General features: G+C 43.4%; 1 protein-coding gene across 1 annotated transcript; it reads left to right on the plus strand.

Annotated features, from left to right (window-relative positions):
• Positions 1-160: 160 nt before the first annotated feature.
• Positions 161-17,117, plus strand: LOC117748676 (1-phosphatidylinositol 4,5-bisphosphate phosphodiesterase delta-3-A-like). The gene is made up of 16 exons (XM_034558655.1): positions 161-408; positions 4,726-4,781; positions 4,865-4,976; positions 8,230-8,458; positions 9,265-9,394; positions 9,520-9,745; positions 10,200-10,401; positions 11,145-11,289; positions 11,443-11,595; positions 12,596-12,715; positions 12,821-12,974; positions 13,970-14,086; positions 14,262-14,440; positions 15,003-15,138; positions 15,589-15,738; positions 16,209-17,117. Exons 1-16 carry the CDS (start codon positions 318-320, stop codon positions 16,355-16,357), a joined length of 2,349 nt encoding a protein of 782 aa, XP_034414546.1. The 5' UTR covers positions 161-317; the 3' UTR covers positions 16,358-17,117.
• The last annotated feature ends 3,583 nt before the right edge of the window (positions 17,118-20,700 follow it).

Consider the following 20,700-nt stretch of genomic DNA (forward strand, 5'->3'; position numbering starts at 1 on the left):
CAGGAAACCCTTGTCTGTCACGGTGTTCTTGACGCCTGTGTTCATGCAGCTCTGTGTTTATAAATCCATCTCGGTGACATCAGCAGGGTGAACGGTCTGGGCCGGCCTCCTGAGGATAAAAGCAAGAGGCGCAGCGCGCGCCGGCGCAGCGTCCTGGAGGTACTCGCGTCTTCCTCCTGCGGGATCCCTGTTCATCAGCAGAACCGCTAGACCGTCTGAGGAACTGCGCAGGACCCTGAACCAACAGAGAGGAGGGGGAGAGAAAAGGCTGAGGAAGGAAGGGAGAGAGGGCGAGAGGGAGGCAGCTTCCTCCCGTTATGCTGGGCAACAAAAAGAAAGCCGCCCCGGCGGGGAGGAACGGAGCCGGGACGTCCGAGTCAAAGGCCATCGATCCCCTGAGGAACCTGGGTGAGTGTTTGTGTTACAGATGTTACAGATGCTCCCCCCTCCCCCCTCTGACATGGACACACTGATAGATTCTGACTGTACCGCCCCCCCCCCCCCCCCCCCTTTCATCATCTAATAAGGGGTATAGATACAAGGTGCACCAGCATAGCAACAAATGTCAACGCATTATTATGTAATTAATGTAATCTGAACATTTGCATTCTTTTGCAATTTCAAGCAAACATTACTTATTTTCTATTCATAATTTTGATCTCAATAATGAAAAAAAAAATATATATATAATTGTGTCCTTTTTAAATTAGTCAAAGACCATAATATAAATAGAGGTTAAGTAAATGTGATTTTTTTATTGTTACTTTTTGTCCATCTTTGTCCAAACTAGATTTAAAATGATATAGAACAGAGGGAAAACGTTGGGGAAAAGTAAACATTTACCAGCTGGTTAAGCGCTTTCCCTCCACAACCTGAGGAAAGTGCTGTATGGTAACAGGTTTCCAGGGTCCCAGCTGTCCTCCTTTGTGGTCTGTTACCATGCAGCTGCATGCCTCACAGTGCTCTACAGCCCTACGAGCGCTCTCTTCGAATATTGATCGTATCTTTAAGCTAAGGTTAAATAGAGCGGAGCATACAAAAGAAAAAAAACGCAAGCTATTTTATCCGCCAGGAGAATGGTGCAAACATTCTTGTGCGTCACTTGAGTGTGCACCTCCGCGCCTGCCTAATCTCGCATTTGATGGCAGCAAGGTGCATTATTATTATTCTGGACCCAGTTACGGCTGCCCGCTCAGCGACCAAATACTAGACCAACTTTTACAAATGGTTGTCCAGGTTGAATACTACCAAAGTTACCCAATAATGCCTCAATTTGTCTTCATCTTAAAGTGTCAAATTGTATTTTGATTGGGACTATTTCATCCTAAAGTAATCGTCCCAGGTGAAAGCATTGTGCTGTATGGATTATCGACCTGGAAAGAGTGTAAAGTGTGAACTTTCAATACTTCAAGCAGCACAAATAATATTCCAGACATGGTTCAAAACCATTTTGTAATTTGGGTGGACTGTCCCTTTAAACTGCACTCGTGCTGTGACTTTAAATTAATAAACGATCCATGTGCACTGCTTTGGTCAGAGGGGCCTCCTCATGCTGTGATGCTTTGATACCGCCGTCATAGTTTGGCCTGTCTGTCTGCAGAGACTCCAACAGCAGCAGCACCGCTGAGCCCCTAAATGTCAGAGAAAAAAATTCTAATACTGTTTATAGAGCAGCAGCAGCAGCATATACAAATATAGACCATCTCACAACAGGCTCTCATCTAGACAGGAGCTTTTGTTTATTCTCCACTTTGGCCTCAAATTCATGCGCTAGCCTCGTTCTCGCTGTTTGCAGTCCTTAAAAGTATAAACGACGGTCTGTGTGACATACGGTAGCACAAACTAATGTTTGTCAGTTGGTTCAGTAAACATTTAGTAACAAAGGTATTTTAAATTAGCGAGCACTAACTTGTAATTAGTTAAGTTTGAACTTAATAGGGGTGTGCTCCTGGTACTTTGTTTGTGTATTTCTACTTTTTACTTTTACTACAGTTACTTATGACTTTGCAGATTAAGATTCCACATGCAAAACATATCAGTTCATAGAGTTTGAAAACTTTGACCAAGTGAAACTTGGACCACCTACTTTTTTTGACTTGTTTACTTTTACTCAGGGTGTTGTTCCATTGTGTTTCACTGCACTACCTTTATTTAAAGCTGCTTTGTGGAACTGTTGGCGTCGCCTGTGGACAAAAGCGGGTCCGAGCACCTCTTTAGAAAAAAACTCTAATTTTACTGCGGCAGGGTCTGACAGTGTGCCCCCCGGGCAGTCTTAGGCCTGGTTCCCCCAGCGTCTCCCTTCCCTCCAGCGACGCCCAGCAATACGGCAGCGTGGTGTGGGCTCCCAGCGGGGCGAAGCTCAGCTCCAGGATCCAGAAAAATCTTCTCTCTGATGGTCTAAATTGCATATAGAGATTTCAGTGTTAAATGGAGTCTTCGTAACCAGTTCAAAGTTCCTCACGGGGACTTCTGGACAAGAATGTCAGAGACATTTTGTCAGTAGTTTTCCACTGCGGCAAGAAGACCCATGTCTGTCCAACTGACTTCAGGTCCAGTTGGATACACATGAGAAATCACCACGCACCATAATATTATTCTACCGGTGGTTATGTGTATTGGTGAAGCAAAACGTCTGTGTGTGTGTGTGCGTGTATGTGTGTGTGTGTGTGTTTTGTGTGCGTGGCCTTTATCTCAACCCTCTTGATAGAGTAAATACACTGTGGACACGCCAGTGAAGCCGCTGTTGTTGCCGTTTCACATTTGGTATCATGAGTGAAAACCACACAGTTTCATCACACCTGCGGAGGAAACTCAGTCCTGTGTGTGGAGGGGCGGGCGGGGGTTGGGGGGGTACCTGCTGTCTGTTTCTAGGTGACACACATACGCACGCCCACTGAATCTCACCCACTGCTGCAATCGTGCTCTCCTAATTTACAGTAGCTCGCTGCTGTACACAGACGAGTGTGTGTGTGTGTGTGTGTGTGTGTGTGTGTGTGTGTGTGTGTGTGCATGCTGGCGTGTGTTTTCCCAGTATCAAGACGCCTTTGTGGGTGAAGCGACGCGGCCCTTCCCAAACCACAGTGAGGCTTCTGTTTCAGCTGCTGACTCAGCGTAGGACTCAGCAATATCTGTGAAGGAGAGCTCGCAGCACTTTTTACGGACACCTTTTTGCAGTGGACCTTTTGCTAGAAAATATAAGTCATAACGTACTATTCGGGAAGGCCCATTTTAAGCCCCTACTCAAAGGAAATTTGAGATAAGCTACATTCCACACATGCTACTGATCACTACAATTACCGGATGGTCGCTGATTAGATTGCTCGGCTCTAAGTGGGCCTCCAGTACCCAAAGGAAACCATCCCATAACTGCTTTTGCAATCTGTTGTCACTTGATGGGAGTAAATATACATTCATGCTTATATCTTTCTTGAGTTAGATGAGAAGATTGACACCACTCATGTCTGTGCATTAAAGGTGCTGAATTCAGAAATTCAGAGCATAAATATAGCAGGAAACAACTCGCCTAGCTTAGCTAACCCTAATCCTAGCTTCACTGTGCTTTGTTGCTAGCTAATGGCTGCGCTCGTACAGCGGTCACTGCTGGTAATGTGGTCCTGAGGTTGAGTCAATGTACTTATAGCTTAGCATAAGCAACTTAAAGCAGGATAGCTTGGCTCATTTCTTTTACAAAAACTGGAAAACAAATCTACCCTACATTTCTCCAAGTGTTACCAATGAAGGAAAGAGAATGGAGACTCTACGTTTCCTTCGCAATTGAACGATTTACATTTTTTACAATGTCCTCTCCTCAATACTCTGTGTTCAGCAGCCTGTAGGTCACTCAAAGTTTCACAGAATGTATGTCACGTGACAAACGATTCACAGCTTCAGAATCAGAAGGCTTTTTACAGGATGTGTCAAAAGCTAAAGTTTTATTCGGGGCAAGATTTTAATTGAAACATGTAGAATTCAATATTTCGTATGAAATATATAAATATTAAGCTAGGTTTTCGTTGCTTTTTTGGATGGAAGCGTTCGTCCCACACAATGTTTTCAACGACCATCAGAAAGATGAAAATCTGACGATAAAGACGGTTTTCACAACATTGGCTGTGATCAACGGTTTAGTTTTGGCGATTGTTCAAAGAAAACATGCTTTTCAATCTAGCTGCCAATTTGAAGCAAAGAAAAGTTGCTAAAACTAAGAATTGAATTGGTTGAAATGTCCATCTTCGTGAAAGGGGTCCCATGATATTGCTTTCATAACAGTCCAAAAGCACTCAGCTAATTGGAACGTCCTCTCCTCTGTCCCATCACCATACAACCTTTTCTTATACCTCTCACTCCTCCTCTTCTCTCTAATTATTCCTCCTCATCATCTAGTCTTTCTGTCTTTCTTCATGTCTCCGTCCATACCGTCTCATCTCTAACTGCACCCAACTGGCGGTTCAGCAGCAAAATGAATTACAGAGCTTCCATATGAGATGCTGCGGTCCAACAGTTGTGTATATATATATATATATATATGTACACTAACTTTAAATTCTAACTATGCTCTACCCTTCCATTTGCTCTTTTCATCCTCCCTTTCCTTTCCTCCCCCTTCCAGTCTTCTTCCTGAGTTATAAGGATTCTGTGAATACTCACTGCCATCCTGCACCCAATCTAGTCAAGTTCATGACATCCTTCTTTCTGTAACCATCTTGATGTCTGTTTGCTTTCTAGGAGTGCAGGAGGATGAAGATGTGAAGCGGATGTTGCAGGGTTCCAGTATGATAAAGGTAAAGCTCTTACTGATCAGAATACGACTGGTTGTCAGTGATCGCTCGATGAGATTTAATGGCTTCATTCATCACATGTGAAGGTCCGCTCGCCTCGCTGGCAGAAGCGGCGAACTCTGAAGCTGCTGGGGGACGGCGTCACTGTCTGGTGCCAGTCCCACAAAACCTCCAGCTGGGCCAAGGAGCAGCAATCCTGTAAGTGTGTGCGTTCTTTTACATCAATCAGAATCAATTTATTGATGCACAGAAATTTGACATCGCAGTCATTGTAAAAAACAACAACATATGCCCACCAAATGAGGACAGTGTGCAGGATACGAGATTGACAGACTGGCAGAGGAGGACAGTTTACATCAAAGTAAAATAAAAGGTTTTAGTTGTCGGTGGTTGATGTTGCATTGTGGGGGATGTAGGCGCCTTTCGACAAAGAAGAAGATAGTGCGGAATAAAAATGGGATATCTCTAGATAAGTCAACATTGATGGAGTGCTTTGGTATAGTTCAATTTCCCGTGTCAGCAAACTGCGAATGGATCCAAATCAAAAGGTGAAATGGTGAAATGAAGGAAGAGTAAGCTCGAGGCCAGAAAGCAGTTCCACATTGTGCCTTTATTCCTGAATGGGCATCGGCTGACGAGCTCGGTTTCGCACAGTTTGTGCCAACAATTGTTTGCGTTGTTTTAGTCCTTTGGGTATAGGGTTGCTTGTGGGTAGTTTACATCAAATATTTGCCAACCAAAATTAAGACGTTCATGCAGGTTTTTTTAAACAAGGGAAAGCCCAATACACCTTTTACCTCTTGCCAGCAGACAAGTAACCTTTCTGGTTTTATTATAAAACACACTTCATTCAAACTTGAACCCATCGGATCAAACTCATCAAAACTGTCCTTGTTGGTCTTTCCACTGTTCCAACAATCGCCGGCTCTGGCCTAAGAGTTTAAAAGAGAGACTGATATTCTTTTAAAGTAGCACCGGTGTAACATATTCATGGTTTAGCAAGCTTTTTGTGGCGTCGAACGTGAATAAAAAGTCAAACAGAAATGCTACTTGTGTACTGGTAGTGTGGAAGGAGTCCATCAGCTATTTTATGGACTTTCCCCTTGTTTAAGAGCCACCCGCATGTACGCGCTAATGTTGGTGGCGAAGGAGTCTGAGCCGACCGACCCCACCCAGAGTTATGGAACCATCTCCAAGTCATAATCGCTAACAAGCAGGTGTTTCCTCTGCCAGAAGAGCCCAGTGCTGGGCGTGCCAGGTAAAACATGGCTACACAGTATCTATTTTTGTTCGCTTAAAACGCCACTTGCGGTTGCCTGCACAGCTACTCCCACTGTCTGAGGGTCACACACGGTGTCCTGATTACAGAGCTCAACTATTTTCGGCCCCACAAGTGGCAGCCGGCGCTGCTGCAGTTCAAACAGTGAGATTATAGGACGTTATATGGTGGTTGCAGTCCGCCCTGGGTCCTGTGGTTTGGCGCTACACAGTTACCATACGACCCAACCACTAGGCTGCAGGGCAAGAGCCTCTAATTGCAACAAGACTAGAAATGGTTGTGATGTGGCACGGCGTGTGTTTGTCGTGCAGGTTTGAGTGACACCCCTCTGTGTCGGTTCACTTGGATCTTCTAAATACAAACATGGCTTCTTCCTCCGAACACACGCTCACAAGCGCCGAGTGTTTTTAGCTGAATGGTCTGTACTCTGATCCGTACCTGCTTCTTAAAAAAACCTCCCAAGCAGATTTACTTGGACTCGACACATGGGGTACCAGAAAAGTGGAAGCTTGTTGGCCGCACCCGCTAATTAATTCCGCTTGTTTTGGATCAAAGGTTCTTTTTGCTGTAACGTGACCGGGTGGTCTAGTGCAGCAGTTCGTTACGGTGAGGTGCGGTCTGATGCCCCAAAGAATGATGGAGGCATGAAGTATCAAGTATTCAGGAAATGTAAAATATGTTGTTGTTTTTTGCTTTATAACCATCTTAATAATATAACTGACACTTCATAGGCACTAAATCGAAGAGCTCATAGTGTACATAGACTCTCTGAGCATCTTCCCCCTCTCTGTAGTTTCACTGTAGTTTTGTGTAGTTTCAAGGGAAACCGGGGGCAAATAGAGATTGGGCAAACACCAGCTGGCGTGGGGGGGGGGGGGGGGGGGGGGCAACGTTGGTGATTTGGTTTATTCAAATCCGCCACAGTGAGGTGTGATTGTAAAAGTACACATCTAGATGCAAAATGAGTGCGGTGAGGATGAACCAACAGGTTGAAGAATGACGCACACACGGCCCCCCCTTGTGAGGGAAACACTGGTGGAAACCTCACGGGATTTGTGTGTGTGTGTGAGTGTGTGTGTGTGTGTGTGTGTGTAACAGACAGCTCACCTCACCACAAGCGTGGTCACTTTTAGTATAGAACTAGAATCAACAGTGCTGGTAGCCTCAATACAAATTCAGTATACAAGCTGGTGTTTATGAAGAACACCCAACAGGTCGAGGAGCCGAGCTTCGTGCCCCGGAGCCATGATTCTTCTGTTGACACGCAGTCAAATTAGTGTGTCACACTGAAATCCAACTTGAGCACAGAAGCTCTGTCATATTGTAGAAAGTAACTAACATTAGCAGTGCATAAATAAAAAAACTACTGTCTGTGGAATTAATGGGTTAAGATTAGTCAAAGAAAAGTAAATAAATGAATAGAGACAATATATTATTCTCTTTTCCGAGTATGCTGCTCAGATGCGTGTGTGTCAATACAATCTCGATTAACAAATGATATCTCAAAATGGTCACCTTAAATACACACCACGCAGAGAATAACAGCATGAAAGAGAAAGTGAGCACAGAGCAAAATGGATAGACAATAATGATTATACTGTGTCTTACTAATACCCATAAAGTACTGTTACATTAGGCACTGCACTGCAAGTGGACTTTGAATTTGTGTTTGAGTCAGTAAGTGAATGTCATGAATAGAAAAGATCCAAAGCCAAAGCTGTAGTTCTGTGATTCATTTATTCAAGCATGAAGATGGCTGGGGAAGGTTCACTTTTCTCTCATTATTTCTCCTCCAGTGATGCCAGGGTCAGTGAAAAGCCAGTTGTCAGAGAGGTAGAGATAGAATTGTTGAAATATGTGGATAATCATCGGTTGTGTGAAAGAAGTGGACGTGGTCACCGCGACGTCACACATACTTGTGACCCTAGACACCCTTTACAAGAAATGAAAAGGAAAGACCTGAATGAATTTGCGCTGAAGAATTCTCCTTTCCATAAACCATAATCCATCGACTTAACTCGGCAGAACCGGAGGTTGCGGCCTCGCAGTAACCCAATGAAACAACTTGGAGTGCATATCACTGGATGATGGTTGAGTAACTGGCCAATCCTTGCTCTTTATTTAATTGTTATTTCTTGCTCTTCCTCTCTGTTCCCCCTCACACATCCTCAGTCTCCATCATGGAGGTGGAGTGCGTTCGCGAGGGTTGCCAGTCAGAGACGTTGCGGCAGATGGTCGGCAACGTCCCCGAGCAGCGGTGTTTGACGGTGGTCTTCAAAGGGCCCCGCAAGAGCCTGGATCTCCTGTGCCACACCCAGGAGGAGGCTCAGCATTGGGCCCGCGGCATCCGGACCCTGCAGGAGAGGGTGGCCAACATGACCCAGAAGGAGAAACTCGACCAATATCCTTGTTGTTGGTCATTTGTAGAACTGTCTACACTATATATGCAGAGACAGTAAAGTGCTATGTGTGTTCCATTACTATGGTGGCATACAGATCAGTATTGAGTGACCCAGTGAGTCCCAAGGAAGCAGAATAACAGCAACATGTCGAGCACTCACACCTTTGGATGCCTTCTTTCAGGATCACAAGGTATTCCTTGTGATCCTGAAAGAAGGCATTCTGTTGTAAATGTGTTCAGAAAACTATTAGACATGAATCACAGCCTATTAATTGCATCCTGCGTCTTTTTATAGTTGTAATAGTAGAAACAAGTAGAAACTTATTGCAGACTTATCTTCTGTCCTGCTGCTGCAGCAGTCAGACAGTTTCTCCAGGTCAGACCAGCCTACAGGGAATTTAGTCCAATCAGAATGTGGCTCCTTTGTATACGGCCTCTCAGAGCCTATTTCACCTACCTCCAGGTCAGTCTCGCCTACTGTTAACCCTTTTACTGGTTGTTTGAGACCTTTTTGACCAGCCGAGAGCCGAGAACCGTATATGCTTGTTGTGAGTAATTGATGACTCCTAAAATGTAGCAGTTGTAAATACCCTAACACTTCTGAATATCCTGCAAGGACCTCCAGTCCGTTGCTTTTTTTTGATTGAAGGAAATATTCCAAAAGACCCTGGAATACCAACACAAAGTATCTAATCGGAATAATGAAGTATTACTTGTGTGCTCTGAAGCTCCATATTGGTCAAACGCCACCAAACACTGCACATGTTCCAGCTGTTGCTGCTTCCTTGACCTTGTTCGTGTGCCACCTGGATTCATGCTTACCTGAGTCGGGCCGACCAGAACCACGATGATAAGATGAGCTACGACGAGGTCCAGGCACTGCTGCAGATGATCAATATTGACCTGAGTGACCAGTATGCCCGTAGCCTCTTCCAGGTAGCGGAGCACACACACACACACACACACACATACACGCACATATCTGATTGACTTTGTGTCGCTTGGGTGAAGTGAGCTTGGTAAACTAACCAGTGAGCGATCACCTGTTCTCCTCCTGACAGAAATGTGACCAGTCGGCCGACAGTCGTCTGGACCATGAAGAGATTGAGGTGTTCTGCAGGGAGTTGTTACGGAGACCAGAGCTGGACACCGTGTTCATCCGCTACTCCGCGAACAGCTGCGTACTCTCCACCGTGGACCTGAGGGACTTCTTGAAGGACCAGGGAGAGGATGCTTCACTCATCCACGCCCAAAGCCTCATCCTCACCTATGAACTCAATGAGTGGGGTAAGTGGCAAAGTACCGACCTATCTGGTTCAGCAAAACAGGCTTAAATGAACCCTGTTAGATGCTGCCTGCCTGGCACCAAATGGGAGAGGCCAAAATAAACCGTCTTTGGTCTGGACGTAGAATAGGGACGAAGCTGATCAGAGATGTTAGCTGGTGCCGGTCCAATCAGCGCGTTATCAGTCTGACTCACTGTATGTAGACCGCAGGTATACGCCTGCCATTGGCCGCCTGTTTGAGCTGGCATTCTCATACCCTTTCACTACCTATGCTGTCTATTTACCAAGGGTGCCGACGCTGCATCAGGACTATTGTGATTGGGTTAAAGAAATACAACCAAGTTCTTTTCCTCTATCGCAGAATAATAATGTGTGTATAACTGAATATTACAAGCTGCACTATGATGACCAGTTTGCTCACCATATAATAATTGCCCTCCTTTTGCCCATTCCAGCCCAGAAGAACCAGTTCATGACCCCCAATGGTTTCACCATGTACATGCTGTCGAAGGAGAACTGTGCGTTTAACCCGGAGCACTCCAGGGTTTACCAAGACATGAAACGCCCACTGGCGCACTACTTCATCTCCTCCTCCCACAACACTTACCTCACTAAGGACCAGCTGACTGGGGACAGCAGCACGGAGCCATACATCCGGTAAGGAACTGGCTTTTGCTATGTAGCTTGCCCGGCTGGGTAAAGCAAATTAATCAGCAGCTACAACAAAGCAGACAGCTGATTCATCCAATCTTATGTTCGGTTTTATCGGAGGCAATTGTACAGTTGCCCTGAGAGCTCAACACACTGCAAAAGAAAAACACAAGCAAATGAAGAAACATCGTCACCAATTTAAATTACAAAATCAACTTGCCTACAGAAGCTGTTGCTAGGAGACACTAACAAGGGAAAATGCTGCCTCGTGTCCTGGAAATTGGTGAAGATGTAGGTGTGTGCATGTGTGCGTATGTGTTGGGTGGAGGTAACCTCACCTGTTGTTCAGAATACTCCACAGGGCCGAGGGGCTAGGGGGGAAAGATGTTTGCCCTGAGATGCTAGAGGCTCTGTATACTGTTCGTCCGCCTCAGGCGACACTCTTCCTCACCGATTTGTGGAGCTTGTGGACAGCAGACAGTTCAGCATCACTATAAAAGGACAATGGCGGCTTTACTTCAGTTATAGGGCTGTCAGCTCCCCTGGGGAAGCTCATGCCAAGGTTTCTGGAAATGAGACTGGAATAAAAAACAGATAATCTTTCTGAAACATTCTAACTTGAAATGTGTTCTAAACCAAAACGCAATAGGGTTATCATGTTACTAGAATATAGATAGTCTCCCAGGCCGGACTATATCCGTTTACTCAGTGAGTCCCAGAGGTTCCTAGTGATGTTTTTTTTCTCTTAGAGCCTTGAGTCATGGCTGCCGCTGTGTGGAGCTGGACTGTTGGGATGGAGATAAAGGAGAGCCAGTCCTCTATCACGGACACACACTCACCTCCAAAGTGTCCTTCGTCGAAGTCATTCAGACTATCAACGAATATGCTTTTAAAGTGAGTACTTCACTGGTTCAACCGTGTTGACAAAGACATACTTTTAAAAACTGATGCGGTATAAGAGTCTTATCTGCAGTTCAAATGAACATTTCTCTCCGTACGGCAAACTCCTTTTGTCCCCGACTTCACACCATCATCCCTCTCTCCCAGGCGTCTCCCTACCCTCTGATCCTGTCCCTGGAGAACCACTGCTCCGTGGAGCAGCAGACGGTGATGGCCCGACACCTGCGAACCATCCTTGGAGACAAGCTGCTGACCGAGCCCCTCGGTGGATTGGATCCTCACAACCTGCCCTCTCCAGAGGCAAGAAAGACACTTCCATAACCAGACGAAAGTTACGTCACAGGCTGTAGGGTGGGTTAGGGTTAGGCAACGGCATGACAGCTTCCCCAAAAAGTGAAACCTAAACATCTCCATCTGGTGGCTGGCTGTTAGTTTGCTAGTATTTTAAATGTCTGCAGTGCTTAACATAGTGGGAAGTATATATTCAATGGGACAGATTATGCCTACGTATGCTGGACTCACACAATGATGATCAAATGATTTGTCCTGATAGACATTCGGAGTGTGATTGCCACTTTTCAGTGGAATGTGGATGTGGTTAAAAATAGCCAACGGACGTCTCTCAGTGAGATTCCAACACGAGGACTTCACTCTGACACACTTTTTAATGGCCGACCTCTCTGTTGCGTTTGTGCAGCACTTGTGAGCTGTCTTGGTCTTAATCGAGACCATTAGGGTTACGTGTAAAGCAAACTGTTTGTGTTGGATGGGGCCCATCTACGCTCCCTCGTGGGCACCTCACTCGTGTGCCTGTAATCCCACTGAGAGCGTTTTTTTCTTTTCTTGTGGATTTCACATCATTGTCGTACATCATTATAGAACTGGCAGTCTTGGTGAAAGTGTCACACAAGTGTGAGCGCGAGGCAATGAGGGGATGGCCCGAATGCAGACAGCCCAGGCAGATGGGAGCAGTATGTGACAAGAAGATTCATATGCTTACAGGCGTTTACAGTTTATAACCCCCCCATAGTGAAGCCAGCGCGAAGGTCGGCAAGTGGTCGCGTGTGATCACGTGGCTGTCACTTCGGGACTAAATATACAACACATTTTAAATCCCTGCAAGGCTGATGGTATTACTAAGTGAAATATGATTTTGTAACCTTAATAGTGGTAGTAGCTGTATTACTATAGTAAGAGTGGAGATCGCAAAGTAGCAGTCATGGTGTGCCACAAATTAAGTATAATGTTCAAACAAGTTGTTCATGTATCGTTTGTGTAAATGTGTTGGTTGCGTGCGCAGGATCTTAAGGGTAAAATCCTAGTGAAGGGAAAGAAGGAACGCGTGGTGGAGGAGCATTCGTCCAGCTCTTCAGACCTCAGCTCCTCGGAAGAGGAGGCCAGAAAGACAGAGGACAAGAAGGTGGGTACGCCACCACCAGTAGCAGCATTGCTCCCACCATGGGGTTTTTGTGTGTGTAATGTGATGGCTTTGTGTATGTGTGTGTGTGTGTGTGTCTCATCTCAGCCAGGTGTGTCTAAGCTGAGTCCAGAGCTGTCGGAGCTGGTGGTGTACACCCGCAGTGTTCCCTTTAAAAGCTTCGAGCAAGCGGCCAAAGGCTCAGCCACTGACATGTCCTCTTTCTCTGAAAGTGAAGCGCTCAGGCATGTGAAGGACTCAGGTATGATGTGTGCATGTGACTAAAGTAAAGCTCCTTCCCACTGGAGAAAAAACACCCTCCTATCACCTGGCTTTTGTCTTTAGTGGAAAAGGTCACAATCAGCATTCATCAATGGTCAGTTGGACAATTATTATAATTCATTAACGTACCAAATATAATTAGTATGCTCTCCTCAAAGCAACCAGACTCCAGTCATTTAACTTTGCTGATTAACACACTTCACTCAAACTCAATAGAAACCAAATCTAAGTCTTTCCACTTCACCACAACAATCACCAACTCTGGTTTGATAGTTTGAAAGAGAGATTGAATAAGTAACAGATATAAAAAAAAGTTTTCATTTCCACTGTTTTCTGGCACGTTCGTGATGTCAAATGCGACATACCAATACATACATTGTGGTGTCACCCGTTGGTTAGTGGACTGTCGTTTTGAAGCCTTGAGTTCGGCATCTTGGATTATGGCCGTCACAATGTTGTTTTCGCAACCAATTAACTGAAGTTACCATATTTGGAATGCGGAGGAGTGATGTAGACCACTATATACGGCTCTGGTAGTGGCAATTACCTGTCAATCACAGTAAGCCCGCCCTAAAGCATACACTACTTTATGGTCTATAGAACTCTAACGGGACCATCATTTACTAAATGAACACCATGCTGTATTGAAGAAGAGTTGAAACTAGAGATTGAGTCTCCTTTACAATATAAACAGGAGTGTATGGGATTTCTACATGAGGTAGAAAATCAAGAGAAAGGTTGTCATTTTCTCATAGACTTTTATACAATATGAGTTATTTTTACAGCGGGATGTGTCGCCCCCTGATGGTCAGTGGAGAGAATGCAGGTTTTAAGACATCATTAAGAATTGGTTGATACAAACAGTAACCGATTGATTCTACCTTTTTCAGGCAGCACAAGGACAAAAGCAAAATGAGTCTTTCTATAGCTTACAATTACTAAAGGAAGTGGACTTTTCTTGTCTTGTCCCTCCAGGGATATACTTTGTCCGTCACAACAGCCACCAGCTGAGCAGGATTTACCCGTCAGGCCAGCGCCTCCAGTCCTCCAACTACAACCCTCAGGAGATGTGGAATGCAGGCTGTCAAATTGGTAAGAGCTTATTTTATGTAGATTTATTCACAAGAGAAGCAGACAGAGTCAACAAAAGTTGGTACTCAGACACACATTCTTCTTCGTCCTCTCATTGTGAGCTACCCATGCCCCCCACATCCCACCCCCATAACATGGTTGTTGTATGCCGGTAACACAGTTGTGTTTTCTTTAGTTGCTTTGAATTTCCAGACACCTGGAGAGCAGATGGACCTCAACCAAGGCAGGTTCCTCCAGAACAGTCAGTGTGGGTACATGTTGAAGCCCCCCTTCATGTGCCAGCCCGACACCACTTTCAATCCGGAGAATACCGGTGGAGGTCCTGGCCACAGACCTGTTCTGCTCACTGTCCGGGTAAGATGCTTTCCCTAAAAGGGGCTGAAAAAATATTTTCACCACTGTCTATTTGCATTGGAAAGATAATGATTTTCCTCAAAATGGAACAAATGAAGAATTTTGAGGTTGGCGAATAGATGTTTCTAGGCCTAGACAATAACTACTTTTATATGCCAACGATATCGGGATTATGTAATGGCATTATAATGCAAGTGCACCCTTTCAAAGAGCAATTAATTTTTAATTAGGTGAGATAAGTCAATGTCATGTCCATATATCATGCTACGTCTATGACTTAAACATGAACACGGTCATCTGCGTATATTGTACCATAACTTTATAACGTAAACATTGTCAAGGTCATGTCTATATATTGTACAATAAGACAATAATGTAATGACTGTGAGATGTTTCTGACTGCAATGGTTCCAGGGAGTTGTAACTGGCTGCATTTTGAAGACAAACATGAGCTATGGAGGAAATCTATACCACAAGAATTTACTCAAAGAGTGTCAACGTGTCAGAACCTTGCTTCATTCTAATCTAATGAAATCAAGCTCTGATTATATTGTTATTCTAGGTCATTTCAGCTCAGCAGTTGCCTAAACCAGAATGGGACAAACCCAGCTCAATTGTGGACCCTCAGGTGTGGGTGGAGATACATGGTGTACCCATAGACAACAATAAGAAGAAAACTCATCATGTCGACAACAATGGTAAATGCCTACGCTGCTGAAAAATGAATCAATGTCAAATTAAATGGCTTCATCAGCATCATTTAGGAACTTCCACACAAATGGAGATAGCCGTGCAGTTGATATTGTAGCTAATAAACACAATGAGATATAGTTGGAAGCTACAGGAAAAAAACCGTAAAGTGACCATGTTTTAAAAAGTTTCTATAACTTCTGCAACTCCAAGTGGTAGTCGTGGGAATGCTAACTGACCTAAACATTGACAGTATCCACTTTTATACAATTGATAGCGTAAATACAACCCAGTTTAAAATAATGTTAAAGTGGTGTATATAAAGGGGTACATTAGCTTGTCTGACAGGGCTGTGGAGGTACATCAAGGTTGGGAAGCATTGCATAAGCATGATTGAGCATGAGCAAGTAAAATTGGATTGAATAAGTCTGTTAGCATGTGCTCTTTTCTTGTTCCAGGCTTTAACCCACGATGGGACTGTACCTTCAACTTTACCGTCCATGTCCCTGACCTGGCACTGGTTCGCTTCATGGTGGAGGACCATGACTACACCTCAAGCAATGACTTCCTGGGGCAATTCACCCTGCCCTTTACGAGTCTCCGCACAGGTGCGTGTCGGGACGGTAGAGTTCGGCTGTTTGAGGGTGCCAATATGTATGAACGAGAAAAGTGCACTTAGTAGAGTTCAGATCATTGCCAGGTGTGTCTACAATGACCATTGCTGTAATGTTTGATTGAATAATTACAAACCCCCTCCCCATCTAGACCGCTATCAGATGCTCCCATTTTGATTGAGGCAACTATCTGCAGTGACTTTGTGCAGCTACACTGTAGTTAGCTGTGTAACGCTTCATGTGGACTGTTTAACGCTTCCTCTGAACAGAAACGGTCAGACCTGCCGTGTGTTTGGTTACGTTAGCTGTAAGCTCCGTTAGCTGAATTAGGCTCGTCAGCTGTTAACTCTGTTCGCCAAACCAAACACAGAACTCTGGCTGATAACTGCTAACTAGACCCTCCTACTAATGCGACGTCGTCAGTCAGCGCTCGATTTACTTTGTCCTTTCCTTTCTCTCTGCAGGTTACCGTCACGTCCGACTGCTCAAGGTGGATGGCTCCAACCTCTCGCCCTCCTCCCTCTTTGTTCACCTGAAGGTCACCCAATGTGAGAGCAGTCCTTCAAAATCATCAGCCAATTCACCGTCCAAGTCTTTAGCCAAGAAACCCTAAGCCCATCTCTACCACGTACAATGGCAACATGAAGCGTGGAAGCTGCCATGGGCTGGTCCCCGGACATATCTGCCCGGATCCAGGCAAAAAACAAAAAAAGATTCTGGCTCTAATTCATAAAACTTAACGATTATATGACCTTGTTTTACAAATGTTGCAGCTATATCTTCAACCTGTCTACATTTTATGGAAGGAGAGGATTGTGTCATGTCTCTTTAATCTACCATTTAATGGATGTGTTGCTTTTCAGAGCACAGACCTGAGAACGTACCTAAAACTTATTGAACCAGCCTGCAGAAGTCTATTGATCTTCGAGACCATAAAAAGAATTTGATGCTAGATTTTGTCTACAAAACTTACAACTTCTCGCTAACCTCTCAAACTTGATAAGTCTCAAGCCTTCTGAAGGAATTACTTTTTGTTAACTACAATCATCTTATCGTAGTATATTAATATGATGTTATCTTTGACTTGGCAGTCATGTGTAGGTTTACTGCCAGTGTATCGCTTATGATCGCATCATACACGTAACCAGCAACTTCGTTACCAGGTTACTCTGAGAACATGTTTACAGACTCTCTGTGTATAGAGGCACCAGGACCGTATCCTAATACAGCTCTCACTGTAAGGCTGTTCTCGCACACTCTTCGTAGCTATACTATACTAGCTAGTTAGTTGTTTTACTCCAAAACGTTGACTTATTTGTCATCACGTAACTTCTGTACTTAAGTTTCATACTTATTTTTACACAATTGTTGATTTATTTGTCAAGTAAGTTCCGTACGTGAGTTCCGTACCTGAGTTCCGTACGTGAGTTCCGTACGTTAGTTCCGTACGTGAGTTCCGTACGCGTGATCCGTACGTGCGTTCCGTACGTGCGTTCCGTACGTGCGTTCCGTACGTGAGTTCCGTAAGTGAGTTCTGTACGTGAGTTCCGTATGCGTGATCCGTACGTGAGTTCCCTACGGAACGCACGTGCGTTCCGTACGTGCGTTCCGTAGGTGAGTTCCGTACGCGCGTTCCGTACGCGCGTTCCGTACAGGCGTTCCGTAGGCGCGTTCCATAGGCGCGTTCCGTACGTGAGTTCCGTACGTGAGTTCCGTACGTGAGTTCCGTACGCGTGATCCGTACGTGAGTTCCCTACGGAACGCACGTGCGTTCCGTACGGTGAGTTCCGTACGTGCGTTCCGTACGTGCGTTCCGTACGTGCGTTCCGTACGTGCGTTCCGTACATAACTAACTGACTCCACTTCCGTAGTTACTTTGACTCAAACCTCAATCTGTTCTTAAACCTAACCACGAAGTTGCGTTGCCTAAACACTGCAGGGACTTGCGCAGGCGCACTGATCACTCGTGTTGCTGGCCTTTGGGAGGAAAAGACAGGAAAACACAAGATATCACACAAACCGTTGTATGAGGATACGTTGAAATTTGGTACTCGGTTATAAAAAATGGCAACTTCCCCAATACTATACAGCAAGAGCCATACGGAAAGTAAGGATAGATTTTTGAAGATGTGGAAGATGAATCTGTAGATGATGAAGAAACATTTCTGCCCGTCCGATGCGCGCTGTACAAATGAAGGGCTTATTGGCCGTTAAACTCCATCCCAGTAGTTTAATAATGTACGTAAAATGTTAAATATGTTTCAAAGATAACTTTTTTTGTTAAATGTTTTGATTTACAGTGGCCGTATTCTAGCTCGACACAATCAATATGTTCATCCTTTCTATTAGGGAATGATCAAACTATATTATTCAGTAGCCAACTAGAGTTTTTATACTATAAATATATAAAAATAATTTGCTCTATTATGCAATAGACGATGATGCACTAGATAAATCTGCTGCCTTATTGTTAGCTTCTTAGACGAGACATATGTGCACGTGCTTCATAGTGGCAATGACTTTTCTTAGTTTTATTTTACTTTGTCTTTAGTTTACTCAGTATTTAGAAACGTACTGTGCAGTGCAATCCTGGCCACTGTGACATGAATGCTTTATTAGTGTCAGTGTTTGAACAGATTTTAATACGTGTCTCCATGTGAGACATCACTGTCAAGTCATCTGCCGTAGCTTATGTTAAAGAAAAGGTTTTACACAGTCTTGTTTTTATGCAGGAGGGACCGTTTGTTTTGTTGGAGCTGGTTTTAGAACATTCATATTTTCCTTGATTTTCACGTGAGAAGAACTATGAATATTTATATTAGGATAATGTCATGAAGAATCTTATGTCAAAGATAAGGAATTACATAGTGTTGTTTTTATCTTGTTTTGCTGGAATTGGTTTTAGAACATTCATATTGTTGTTGATTTACATGTGACAAGAAGAACTATGAATATTTATATTAGGATAATGTCATGAAGAATCTTATGTCAAAGATAAGGAATTACATAGTGTTGTTTTTATCTTGTTTTGCTGGAATTGGTTTTAGAACATTCATATTGTTGTTGATTTACATGTGACAAGAAGAACTATGAATATTTATATTAGGATTTCATGAAGAATCTGCAGGAATTTTTGGACACACTTTCTATGACGCCTATGTCTCTGATGCATTATAAACATACGTTTAATGCGTCATAATGTACTTACAGCACTGTATAATCAGTTATAGGAACCTATGATTATCCAATGCTTTATAACATGACACATTATGATCATGACACATTATAAAGTGTGTTCTTGCATACATTTCTTTTGCCTTTCTTAAAGTAAACAATGTCCACTTTTAGTCATTTACAATTAATAATAATAATATAATAATAATAATAATATTATAACGTATTACAAATCTGGGAATTATAATAGATTATGATTCATGCGACAAAAAAAGCAGATTATAAGTATGTTTATGCATCCTAGACATTGGCGTCATAGAAAGTATACTGTACTAGAGAGATGAAGGAAGATCTGTATTAGTCTCCAATCTTCTACATTTTTTAAGAAAGAAAATAGACTTCAAAAAAATGTTTGGCATCATAAGAAGACTGTCAAAGGATCATGTTTGTCAGATTTTTGTCAGTTTGACAAAGCAGAATATCAGACAGCTCTTGTAAAATTGGGCTAGTGCCAATATTGAACCATCCAGGATAAATCCCAGCCCTGTGTCAGAGGACACTGCACTTGTATATCATGAGCTGTAAGTAAGAACTACCAATGTGGTTAAATACCAAATGTGTGTTTTTTTAAGTGTAGCAAGTTATGATAACAAAGACTGTAACTGTGCAAATCCAAAGCATTGACATTATTGTTGTTTATTTATTATATTTGAAGTATTATACTGTTTGCCTTTGTCGTAAACGAGCTGTAGAGTCGTCAATCTGGTGTTATTTATTGAAACAGGTAACATGCACGATGATAGAATAGAAATGGAATTAAAATAGGGGAACAAAGTGAAGAATCTGCCAGATGCCAGATAGTATTTGAGCAATGCTCTCAACCAAACTGTTAACGGACACTTTTCAAATGACATGTTTTCGTTTTTTTCTTATGGTGAAAAAAATTAATAAAAGTATAAATTCAACATTATATTGCTGTGGCTTGTATTTTTCATTCAAATCTCAATCATGAAGCATTTTTCCTTGAATCCAGTTTAAAGGGGAACTCCAATATGGTCGAGGAAAACTATATCAATATTTGTGGACATGAGCTACTCTCTCAAACACCAGTTATAAAGTACAAAATCAATCAATACATGTGTATTATCGTTAAACATACTCTTCCGTGCTATCCTCATGTGACCAAACGATGGTCTCGTTAGAATCATAAAGTCTGAACTAATTCCCCAAAAAATATGTATACGATGGCCAAAAAGAGAGTGCATTAAAGTGTTTGCATTCTGTAATGTTTCACAGGAATATGTCAAACGTACTATTGGGTGCTCTCTGTGTCATCTATACCATCTTTCACAATTAACTACTTATGGAGAAGTTCTACACTTTAACTTGATGACATCACACGTTTGATTTTAAAAAGAGAGATTTGTTCATGGTATATTATATTATAATATTGTAGCACTCAGGCTCAGACCACATGAATGACATGGATGCATTGTCAACATTTGCGTAGTTCTCCTTTAAAAAAAAAACAGCCGCCTTTTTTTGTGCACGAGCTTGCTCACTGGTCACCGGAGGGTTCCAATGCGTGATGGACACCAGTGGCCTCCAGGGGGAGCCACACTCCGCATGCTTCTGGGTGTGGAGGAGGCGGGCACTTCATTCGGCTCATGAAGGTAAATTCAAGTTACTTTTACTTGAGCATTTCCATTCTGGGCAACTTTATACTTTATATGCTTTTCAAATAAAACAACAAAAACGATTCTCGCGGGCAACTTTGTCCCA

Source organism: Cyclopterus lumpus, chromosome 19 (genome assembly GCF_009769545.1).
Source record: "Cyclopterus lumpus isolate fCycLum1 chromosome 19, fCycLum1.pri, whole genome shotgun sequence".
Classification (NCBI taxonomy): Eukaryota; Metazoa; Chordata; class Actinopteri; order Perciformes; family Cyclopteridae; genus Cyclopterus; species Cyclopterus lumpus.

Coding starts and splice junctions, on each gene's coding strand:
- LOC117748676 (XM_034558655.1), top strand. CDS start 318: ATGCTGGGCAACAAAAAGAAAGCCGCCCCGGCGGGGAGGAACGGAGCC. Junction 11,596..12,595: donor ACAACCTGCCCTCTCCAGAG/GCAAGAAAGACA, acceptor TTGCGTGCGCAG/GATCTTAAGGGTAAAATCCT. Junction 15,739..16,208: donor CTTTACGAGTCTCCGCACAG/GTGCGTGTCGGG, acceptor TTCTCTCTGCAG/GTTACCGTCACGTCCGACTG.